The following is a 12,220-nucleotide window of genomic DNA, read 5'->3' as shown; positions in this document are numbered from 1 at the left end:
AACGAATTTCCTGAAGAAGAACACAAAGTTTCAGTGGACAGAACAATGCCATGAGGCATTCAAACATTTGAAATCAATATTAACCAGCAAACCAGTTTTAGCTACACCAAACTTTTCAAAACCTTTTAAAGTCGTCATCGATGCTAGTGACGTAGGAATTGGAGCTGTGCTCCTCCAGGAAGATGAGGATGGGATTGAACTGCTTTTGGTTATTTTTAGAAGTACCTTTCTACTCCACAATTGAAAAGGAACTATGGAGTTTGGTACTGGCCTTACAACATTTTAATGTATATGTCATGAACAATGTATCAGAGGCTGTTGTGTACACAGATCACAATCCACTTCCATTCATAGAATGCTTTATAGACAAGAATATGAGACTGTTTCATTGGAGTCTTATGTTACATTATGTTAATTTAAAAATCATGCATGTTGTGGTTCATAAGAATGTAATCGCAGATGGCTTATCGTGGATTTAACTGATAGAGTTTGGATGAGATTTGTATTTTATTTAATGTTGTATATAGACAGGTATATGGGAAGACATTAAGGTGAACTTATATTAAAGTTATCTGTATGGGAGGGTAATGTGTTTAAAAAGTAGAAAAAAAGAAGCCATCTTTTCATTGTGATAGTTCAATTTTTCTCAAGGTGGGGGGAGGTGTTATGAAGGTGTGGGTGTACTGTACCTTTAAGAGAGTTAATAGCTAGCAGTGACAGCACCAAGTGTTCTCAATAAGATACAATATAACATGCGATCCAGCTACTGGAGTAGCTCGGGTAGCTGGTTGCCTGGAGACAAAAAAACACATTTGAATTCCACCAATCAGTTTAAACTATACCCTGAAAAATACCAAACTCCAATCAGGTTTGAATTGAGTATATTGATGATCTTAAAAGCACAATCCAATGCTTTGGGGGTAAAAGACAAGGGAAAATTGAACAATTAAGAGAAGACCTGCCAAGCCAATGACATCTGCAAATTGCCCAGAAAAATAGCTCTCTTAAAGGTACCTTGATCAGTAACCTGTGAAGCAGAATCCCCAAGAAGAAGAAAAGAAAAGCGGAATACAGAGAAGAACTGAAAGCTGCTGGGTTTTGAGATAAGAAGTTTTGTTTTGTAAATCTTAATCAGCGGGGGTTTTATCAGACAAGTATTTTAGAAAGGGAAGATAAAAGATAGGTTAAAGTTGTAAATAGTTGTTAGTTAATTATTTTGTGTTATATTTTAAGAAATAAAATTGTTATTTTACTTTAAGTAGTTCTTAGCCTATCGAATTTTCACAGATTACTGCACGGGATAAATCTTTTCTGTGTTGCTGATTTAAAATAAGAAGAGGGTTTACCCCGTGTCATAACAATCTTTCTCTGCTTTGTCCCCTGCTATCTCTCTCGCGCTCCCTCTGTTTGTTTCATAGGCATACATTCCCCCATACTCACGCACACATTCTCATATATACTCTCACACACATACTCCCTCATACTCTCTCACACTCCCTCTCAAGCAAGCACATGCGCGTGCGCACACGTGCACACGCACACAGTGAATTTGTATTTGCACAGACATTCTATTTTGTTCCAAAAGCGCAATCTGTAGACAATCAGTCAATATGGAATTTTATAAATTTCTACTTTGGAAATAAAACCAATCTGACTCCGGGTTGAGACACAAACAGACTTCAAACAAGGCCTCACACCTAAAATGCATTGTCTTATCTGAAATGTGACCTTTATACTGGTAAAATCTGAAGTTATCTTGGGGCAGTGACTTGAAAAAAATTCTGAGATTTGCATATTGATCAATTGAAACCTGCATCTCCATTCTAACCAATTAAAGACTTAACAGCCATTTAGGTTTACTCCGTATATTTGCACAACTTGTATGACCCTTTGACCTTTTACTTATAAATTCTGTGTCCAATGTATTCTGTCTCATTAGCCATTTGAGGATGGAGTGGGGCTCTGAAAGCTTGTGGTTTCAAATGTACCTGTTGGACTATAACCCGGTGTCATGTGATTTTTGACTTTGTCCACCCCAGCCCAATACCAGTACCTCCACATCATCTACCTCTGCCCTAGCAACATATTCCTCTCTTTTTGAAGAAGTATGTATTAACTGTCATCTTAAATGCTCTTGGATTCATGCACTTCATTTTCTGAGTGCCAGGTACTCGCCACTCTGGGTAAAGAGCTGTTTCTAAGTTCTTAATTTGATCTGCTAGTGGCTACCACACATTTATGCACCCATTTACTGGATTCATAAGTGGAGATCATCTTTCCATATTCACCCTATCAGACCCTTTCTATAATTTTGAAGTTGTCCATCTGGTCTCTTGCTCCTTTCCAGATATTCAATCTCACGTTATACTGTGGATGCATCCTGCATAAAAACATCAGAAAAATTGAGTCTAGAACCAAGAAAAGTTTCCATGGCAGAAGGGATTAGTTTAATTTGGTGTCATGTCGTCACAACATTGTGGGTCACAGAGCCCAATCGCGTGCTCTACAGATCCATGTTATAATGCTGTGGAGGTGCCAGAGTTTGACTAGGGTGGACAAGGTGAAAAATCAAACGATATCAGGTTATAGTCCACTAGGTGTATTTGAAATTACAAGATTTTGGAGTTCCCTTCCTTCCTCAGGCGTGGGATCATACCAGGGTATTCTGAGTCAAACGTAATATCAAGATTTGATACAACTTGAGCCTAGGGACAGTAGGCTGTGACAAATAGGTAAACCTTACTGAGCAGGTTGAAAACAATGACTTTACTCTCCCTAATAATCAGTTGAAGGAAAATTTAAACTCAACCCAGGCTCGAATATTAGAATTGTAATTAGAAAGCACAAAGGTGGTTACGAAGATATGACTATTATTGAGACAAGGCTGGCTGTCCTCAGTGCACACACAAAGCTGAAACTGTCTGTGGCTGATATCAGAGCTGAAAATGTGTTGCTGGAACAGCGCAGCGGGTCAGGCAGCATCCAAGGAACAGGAGAATCCAGCAACACATTTTCAACTCTGATCTCCAGCATCTGCAGTCCTCACTTTCTCCTGTGGCTGATATCACAAAGGCAGCATACAATTGAACTAAAGGGGGTACCGAAGCTCAATCCCTGGGAGCCTCCAATAGTAGTTAGACTGTCAGCAAACAAACATATACCATGCACTTCCTTAACTATATGCATCATAATCTTGCCAACATTGGACAAGTTAATAATGTATGCCCTCTATAGCTTACATAAACAGTTAACAAAAAGGAACCTTTGCCTTTTGTGTACATTATGATGCAATAAAGAATTGTGGAGAAAAAAGCTTCTTTGGATACTATTTGAGATCCAAGAGTTTGTTGTCTTTCATAATGGAAGTAGAGAGGTAAAACTAGAGGATGTTCAAAATATAATTTGTTGCACTGAAAAGACATCTAGTTAGTTGTTTTGGTTATTTCCCTTCGGTTTGATCATTGAAAGTTTAACAAATGGAAAAATTGTTATTTAGTTGGTTTAGTTATTTCCCTTGCATTGAGTCCCATTCCTTCAGGTGGAGCTGCAGGGGAGACTGCTCATGTTTATAGAGAAACAGTTCTGTGTCTGAAAAAAAACCTAAAAAGAATTTTTCCATTCCCTACTTTCATTCTATTACTTTTGCTGCATCAAAGTGTTCATGACTGGAGCATGTGGAATGCCTTCCAGATTCTGAGGTTAATAGATGATATACAATCCTATGCCAACAAAATAGGAAACTAAAATAAAAAGCATGTGACAGCAGAACCTGTTTGTAACGTTATGCAATTATTAATTACTTCCAGATACAAGTTTATCTCAGATCCTGCATGTTATTCATGTTTAAATAAAATCAACTGTGAAATTCCCTGAGTAACCTGCTTGCTGCTGGTAATTATAAAATTTGTTGACAAAAATCTTAAAATGAATAACAAGCTTAGAAATTAATGTGCTGAATCAGTAATGAAATCTGAGACATCTGTGCATTTGATTAATGCTCATGTTCAGTAACTGGTGTGAAAAGAAGTCAAATATTCTTCATTTTGTTTCAAAACTTGCTCAAATGTACTAATTCTGAACCTGATAGATAATACAATTGGGTTAATTATTTTGTTGTAGTGGTTAATTATAAGAATTGCTGCAGCAGATGGTCCCTATTTTACCAAACTTATTTATGTTAGCTATCCAGAGATTAGCATATTCTGACCATTCACTTTAACTATGTGACTGGTTTGAGAGCATCTCTAATTATAGCAGTGTTATCCTAAACTGTTTGTGTTTACAGGAAGCCAGACTTTAAAAATAACATTGGTAATTGTGACCTTATTTGCCTCCTAAGAAAAAAATAGGCTGGCGGAAGGAGGCTTCCCACTTGCTGGTATTTACCACAGATGATGTACCGCATATTGCATTGGATGGCAAGATTGGTGGTCTGGTACAGCCCAATGATGGACAGTGCCATCTCGATGAAAATAATGAGTACACTTCCTCAACACAAATGGTGAGGCTAACTTCTCAGTTATTTAAACGTAATGTAGTAATATTTTGTTTGTTCAATGTTAATCAAAAGCATCTTCTCCTATGTGTTATGTTACAACTCAGTTTGGTACTACATTGGAAACTGAGCTTTGCTATTCATGAAGTTATCACAGTAGTTAAGAATTTTATAAAATACACAATGTTCCCCAGTTAACTTGAGCTTTAGCCTCTGATTGATGGAGAGCATGAACTAAGTTTCTGTACTGAATAAAAATCATTATTTATTACAAATAAATAACTCTAGCTACAAGTAAAGAGTTATAAAGTGGGATGTAATACCACAAATCCCCTATATAAACTCAATTTGCTGTATCTCTCAGTAAAAAAAAATGGATGGAAGATAAATACCTATGAAGATGGTTCAGTATTCTTTATTCCCAGGTACTGTTTCTGAGATGAATCTTGTTACTCTTTTTTTAATAACTAGTGTATTGCTTTAGTCATCTTTCTCTGAATGCTTCTATGGGCTGTTAAGAGAGACAAGATGGTGGTTTCTTTTATAAGAAGTGTGCGACTAATAGCTAAATGTCAATCCTACAACAACAGTTGCAGGTGAGAGAAATGAAATTAGTTTCTTCAGAGTTAAAAATCACACAACACCAGGTTATAGTCCAACAGGTTTAATTGGAAGCACACTAGCTTTCTGAGCGACGCTCCTTCATCAGGTGATTGTGGAGGGCTCGATCGTAACACAGAATTTATAGCAAAAATTTGCAGTGTGATGTAACTGAAATTATACATTGAAAAATTGATTGTCTGTTAAGCCTTTCATCTGTTAGAATACAGTGATAGTTGCACTTCTTTCATGTGTAAATCAGAAAACCCTTTTTTTTAAAGTTGCATTCTCGGGTTAGCTGTTAACAATGGTGATAGCTGGACAATATGTTGAAGGTGTTAGCCCCCTGTGTTCTCTGTCTATGACCTGATGTTTAGATTGATTCCAATCTAAAAAGTGAGATAACAGAGTTTTATATAAATTCATTCAGTTTTTGAGCTCAGAGTTCTACATGAATGTATGCAGTTTTTGAGCAAAGTGCAATGTAACCCTGCAAGTACAAATTCACCACACAAAATATATGTATGCATGTGGGTCTTTGTCTGTGTGTGTGTGTGTGTCTGTCTGGGGTGGGGGTTGTGAGTGTAGTGAATGCAGAGTGTCTTAAGTCTGTGAGGGGGTGCATGTGAGTGTGGGAGTGTGTGTCTATAAGGGTGTGTGTGCGTGTCTGTGTGTACCTGTGTCCGTGTGTGTGTGTGTGTGTGGGAGTGTGTGTGTGTGGGAGTGTGTGTGTGTGTAGTGCAATGGTGATCATCTGTACTGAGACATGAACCCAAGGTCCCGGTTGAGGCCCTCCCTATGGCCTCAGCCTCTTAGCTATCAGCCTCTGCTCCCGAAATCCCAAAGTCCACAGGCAGCAGAGGAAAGTGGCCGAGCAGAGGCTGATAGCTAAGTTTGGTACTCATAGGGAGGGCCTCAACCGGGACCTTGGGTTCATGTCACATTACAGGTGATCACCATTGCACTACACACACACTCTCACATACACACGGACACAGGTACACACAGACACGCACACAGACACCCACACACACACTTATAGACACACACACTCCCACACTCTCACATGCACCCCCTCACAGACTTAAGACACACACACACCCCTACACTTTCTCACACTCTCAACCCCCACCCCAGACAGACACACACACACACACAAAGACCCACATGCACATATATATTTTGCAAGAGCTGCATCAAACATCCCTTGGCCCCATTATGTTGGTAATTCAATCTCCAGTTCCTGCCTTTTCAAACAGCTCCTTACAATGCCTGGCATAGATGTCGGGTTACTTGCTTTTCAAAACAGCAGCATTGTAACAAAATTTTCACTCTCATTTCAGTCCACACTTTTCAAAAATGCCCTTACCACTATCCCCATTTACACGATATATTGGGTGATTTCCACTGTGATAAGTGACGCACGTTCAAACACCAATGTAACAGACTCTGTGCTTTACTGTCAACTGCAGTGATAACAATGGTGGTGTTCATTTTCCTTATGCTCACTTCCCTTATTCATTAATACTTGGTATGTGGATGTTACAGACGGTCATTATTGCTTATTCATAGTTGCCCTTGAGAAGGCAGTAGGCCATCTTGAGCCACTATAGTCCATGTGGTAAAGGTACCTTAATTGTGCTGTTACATAGATTTCCAGGATTTTGAACCAACAAATGATGATGGAAGGATGACAGGTTGGAGTCTGGATGATTTGTGACGTTGAGGAAACTTGGAGATGGTTGTATTCCTGTGCACCTGTTGTACGTTTTGTTCCAGATGTATTGGGTTTGGGAGGCACCATTTGCAGTGAGATGCTGTATAGTGGATCCTGGTAGTGGTTAATACTACAGCCAACTTTGATTGGCATGGTGGTTGTGAATTTTTAAGATACTTTATTTTAAATGTGAAGGCACACTTTAGGACAAAATCTCCTGCATCAAGGTGTTTTTTTTTGTTCCCACTATCTAAGCAGTTAAAAGTCCAGACTAATTTTTTTGTGTTCTGCTGCAATCTACATAGAAAAACAAATTGTAAACTTTGCCTAACCTTTACATTTGTAATAGTTTACTCTTGATCTGTGATTGTTGTCGAAATGGTCTCTTCAATCTTCCAGGGTTATTTCCTGACCAGCATATTGACACAATTATGTCAGGTTAATAGTAAAATTGTATGTAAGGTATCAAGTGAATATCTTAACACAAATAATGCACATGGTTGTGTTTGAGTTGGTGTGGATTAAAATTCAATCCAATATGTTTCCTTTTAAAAAATGCCAAACTAATGATAAAAACATGTGGAATCAGATTTCCAAAGGGATATTTTTGGTTTCACTGCATTCTTCCGCTTATGAATGAATTATGTTCAATATGTTGGAGCTATTTGCAAAACCTCGATGTATTTTATAATTTCTCAGTAGGTACCTGTATTATTTGTTTGCATACTTGTGCATGAAAAGGTTTCGGGAGCTCGAAACAATTGGCTATCTGGGAATTATTACATTTTGACTTTTTAAAAATGACATATCATTAGGGTATATGGAATGGATGAAGAATAGTTTTGCCTTTTAAAAAGTAAATTATTCAATGGCCTGGAGTCCGACAAGCCATGACTATTTTGTGTTGATTATGCTTATGCTTATTTTAATGTCCCATAGTGCTTTTAAAAAGGTTTTTATGGAGCTGTACTGCTCACTAAGTAGAATGATTATTTAATATCATTAGTTTTGTTTGTGCTTGTTTATGGAAGCTTGGAAGGCACTTGATAAGGTGTCACACCAAAGTTTAATATGGAAAGTAAGATTGTATGGGGTTGAGGTAAATTGTTAGCTTGGATAGAGGAATGGCTAATCAACAGAAAGTACATAATCTGTAGGCAATCAGTCAATTTGACATTTTATTAATACCTACTTTGGAAATAAAACCAGTCTGACTCTAGGTTGGGATACAGACAGACTCTAACCTCACACCTTTAATGCATTGTCTGAGCTGAGATGTCACTTTTTTTTTTATCCACTGATAAAACCTTAAGTTAACTTGGGGCTGTGCCTTGAAAGAAATTCTGGGATTTACATATTAATCAATTGAAACCTGCATCTCCATTCTAGGTGATTAAGGATTTAACGGCCATCTAGGTTTGTCTAATACATCGCATCAGTTGTATGACACTTTGATCTTTTACTTATAAAGTCTGTGTCCTATGTACGTGCAGCACTTCAAAAATTTGTTCTTTCAAATGAACCTGTTGGACTACAAATTGTTGTTGTGATTTTCAATTTTATCCTGCCCAATCTAAAACTGGCACCTCCACATCATGATAACCAACAGAAAGCAGCATCTGGATAAATGGGTCTTTATTTGGTTGGCAAGACATCACTAATCGGGTGATACATGTTTCAGTCCTCTGGGTCCTAATTATTTATAATCTATATTAATGACTTGCATGCATGGGTAGAAAGTACTAAAGCCATATTTGCAGATAAGATAGGTGAGAATGTAAGTTGCATTGAAGAAATAAGAAATTTATAAATGGGTATAGATAGGTTAGGTCAATGGCCAAAATTTGGCAGACTAAGTTTAGCAGTGAGATTCTCCACTTTGGTCAGATGAATAGAAAGGCGCTTTACTATCTAAATGGAGAGAAACTTCAGAATGTTTGATGAAGAGGGTTTTGGGTGTCCTCGTGCATGAATTGCAGAAAACTGGTACTGTATGTGGGTAATTAAGGAAGGCAAATTTAATATTAGCATTTATTGCTAAAAGAAAAGCATATGAAAATCAGGATGTTTTGCTGCAACTGTATAAGGCATGCATGAGACTGCACCTGAAGTAATGCATACAATTTTGGTTCCCTTACTCCAGTTCTGAGGAAGGGTCACTGGACTTGAAACATTAACTCTGATTTCTCTCCACAGATGCTGCCAGATCTGTTTTTGTTTCTGATTTCTAGCATCTGCAGTAATTTTGTTTTTATTCTGTATGTATGGAGTTTGGAATGAAAGGGAATCTAATTAGGTGTACAAGATGTTAAAGGGAAATGATAAAGTAGATTGTTTCCTCATGTAATCTAAAATGAGAGGTCATAGTTTTAGAATAAGGGGTAGCAGATTTAAAAGATGAGAAATTACTTGTATCAAAGGGTTTTGAATCTGTGGAATCCACTATCCCATTATGCTGTGACGTTGAGTTAAATTTAAGGAGTGAGGCTTTCGTTTTAAGAGATGGATTGAAAGTTGTTGAGGCTATGATGCATCTTGATCGTATAAAACGGCCAACACACTCACTGGGTTGAATGGTCTACTCTGGCACCTAGATATTAAGTTCTCATGTATTTCTACTTTTTTCTCACGTTCTCTTCAGGATTACCCATCACTTGCACTTCTTGGAGAAAAGTTGGCAGAGAACAACATCCATTTGATATTTGCTGTTACTCAGTCCCATTACATACTTTATAAGGTATTGTATGCCTTTTGATTCAAAGATTTTACAATTCATAGTTTGTTGTGTTTTTCTTCTAGTGAATCACTTTGTAAATGATCTGATGTTTATTCATGTTTCTTTTTTCTGAAGAATTTTACTGCTTTGATCCCTGGAACAACTGTAGAAATTCTTGACAAGGATTCAAAGAATATAATTCAACTGATTGTCAATGCTTACAGTGTAAGTTGATTATTGGAATCAAATGGTGCTTCAAATATATGCATTGTTGTAATGAACTGTAAACAAAATTTTTCCATTGTAATATTACTTAGACATGCATATTTTTGCCACATGCCTGAAACAGTCTGCCTGGAAAAGATGCATGATTATGAGATGACCAAGCAGATATGAAAATATGAAATCATGGTACTGTTTTATTCTCTACTGATCAAGTGGAGAGCTTGCTTAGTTTGAGAGAAATCTAGTTTTGAAAGTTTTATGTGGTGAATTTCTGCAGTGCATCCTGTAGATAGTACACATGGTTGCTACTGAATGTCAGTGGTGGTGAAGGGAGTGGATGCTTGTGGATGTAGTGACAATCAAGCAGACTGCTTTGTCCTGGATGGTGTTAAACATCTTGAGTATTGTTGGAGTTGTACCCATCCAATCAAGTGTACAGTATTCCATCACACGTCTGAACTGTGCCTTGAAGATGGTGGACAGTCTTTGGGGAGTCAGATGGCGAGTTACTGTCTGCAGCATTCCTAGTCACCAATCTGCTCTTGTAGCTACAGTTTGTCCAGTTGAGTTTCTGGTCAGTGGTAACCCCAAGGATGTTTTATAGTGAAGGATTCAGTGATGGTTACACCAATGGATGACAAGGTACAGTAGTTAGATTTTCTCTTTATTGGAGATGGTCATTGCTTGGCATTTGTGTGGCATAAATATTACATGCTACTTGTCAGGCATTGACTGGATTTGTCCCGATCTTGTTGCATTTGAGCTTGAAATGCTTCGGTATTGTAGGAGTCGCAAATGATACTGAACATTGTGGAATCATCAGTGAACATTCCTATTTCTGACCTTATGATGGCAAGAAGGTCATTGGTAAAGCAGATGAAAATGGTTAGGCTGATGACACTACCCTGAGGAACTCCTGCAGAAATGTCTTGAAGATGGCATGATTGGCCTCCAACCACCACACCCATCTTCCTATGAGCCAAATATGACTCCAACCAACAGATATACCTATTGATTCCAGTTTTGCTAGGGCTCCTTCATGCCACACTTATTTAAATGTGGCCGTAATGTCGAATGCCATCACTCTGACCTCACTTGTCACAGGCTTCGTGTCTTCAGTGTATGAAAATATGAAGCTAGACTGACATGCTTCCAGCCTGGGACGATGACAACAACAACAACAACAACCTCCCCTCGCCAGCATTCCGGTGAGGGACTATCTCCCATCAGTTCCTGTGTCAGGGTGTAGGTTGGGATGGATTCCATACATCTGGAATGCTTTGCTGTAACTATTTTGATTCAGCATTTTTTGTTGAACCAAGAAGAGATCTGAGCCAGAAATTCATAATACTATAGAAAGTTGTAGTTCATAAGGAGTCCGTTCAGTACATCATGTATGTGTCTGTCATGAAAGAAATAACTAAACTAAACCCACCATCTCACTCCTCTACAGCTTTGGCTGTTATGACACGTCAGGTGTCTCTGCCAATCAAATCACCTCACCCTATATAAATCCTTCTTTTTGTTTCAGAGAAAACATCCCAATATATCATGACCTTTCTTAACTCCAACCTATATGTGCATCTCAACACTCATTTAAAATTATTGTAACATCATGGATGAAGATAATGTTCCCTCTTGTCAAAACAATTTATCTTGACAAGATTAATATCGACCTTTATTAAGCCACTGCCTCTGGCATTCTCTTTATACTGTGACAATAAAGTGAGAGAATTGGTTATCCATCGCAATACGATGCTGTTGTGCCTTGTAAACTCCACTGAAAACAGCTCTTGCTGAACAGAAAAGGGAAGTAAAAGTTTCCTTTTGCTTAGGAGCATTAAAAAAAACCTTTTTTAAATTACGACTTGTCTTGAATTTTTCGTCATGATAAATGGAAGGCCGTGAATAGAATGATAAGCAACTTTGTATTTAGCATTGGAAGGGCCTTCATTGGGGTATTGAATTTATTAGCAGATGTTTGTTATACCTCCATTTGTTGGATACCCCAGGGATACAGTGATATATGACTTGCTGGATGAAATGTTCCCACCCTCAGAGTCAGCCAGCCTGGAGATGTGAAGGCACATGCATTAGTCAGAATGCTAGCGTGGAAGGACCCCATCTCCACAGGGATTAAATTCTAGATGAGAAGACCTAAGCTCCACCTTCCCACCTCACTGCCAATTGAGTCCCTTAAGTGGTAAATGGCCAGTTAAGAACCACTTAAGGGCCTATTTCATCCTTAAATCTGCAAAAATGCCATCCTTGGAGGATGGAATTTTTCAACTCTAGGCTTAAGTTCGTTTTGTTTGTATATTGAGCAAAAGATGCATGAAAGAGTTTATCTGGATTACTTGTACAGTTTCATTCTGTTGAAGATTCAGGCTAGCCAGAAAATTAATGTAAACCTTATATAGCATTATATTTAGGGGTATTTCTCCATTTCAGTGGTAGAGATGCCTCA

At 38.0% G+C, this 12,220-nt stretch overlaps 1 protein-coding gene across 6 annotated transcripts in view; it reads left to right on the top strand.

Moving 5' to 3' along the window:
* Nucleotides 1-12,220, top strand: part of itgb5 (integrin, beta 5) — a 142,056-nt gene that overhangs the window by 46,016 nt on the left and 83,820 nt on the right. For all 6 annotated transcript variants that reach the window (XR_015757708.1, XM_087989118.1, XM_043693954.2 and 3 more), the window contains 3 exons: nucleotides 4,340-4,501; nucleotides 9,454-9,549; nucleotides 9,664-9,753. Coding sequence is in view for 5 of the 6 variants with exons in the window: in XM_087989118.1 (XP_087845244.1) it covers nucleotides 4,340-4,501; nucleotides 9,454-9,549; nucleotides 9,664-9,753 (348 nt within the window). In the remaining variant the exon portion in view is untranslated. The remainder of the gene's footprint in view (nucleotides 1-4,339; nucleotides 4,502-9,453; nucleotides 9,550-9,663; nucleotides 9,754-12,220) is intronic.

The sequence above is a fragment of the Chiloscyllium plagiosum genome, unplaced genomic scaffold (genome assembly GCF_037043375.1).
Source record: "Chiloscyllium plagiosum isolate Xiang-an unplaced genomic scaffold, Cpla_swu_hap1 HiC_scaffold_7, whole genome shotgun sequence".
In the NCBI taxonomy this organism is placed as follows: Eukaryota; Metazoa; Chordata; class Chondrichthyes; order Orectolobiformes; family Hemiscylliidae; genus Chiloscyllium; species Chiloscyllium plagiosum.
This window is presented reverse-complemented; position numbering and strand designations above follow the sequence as displayed.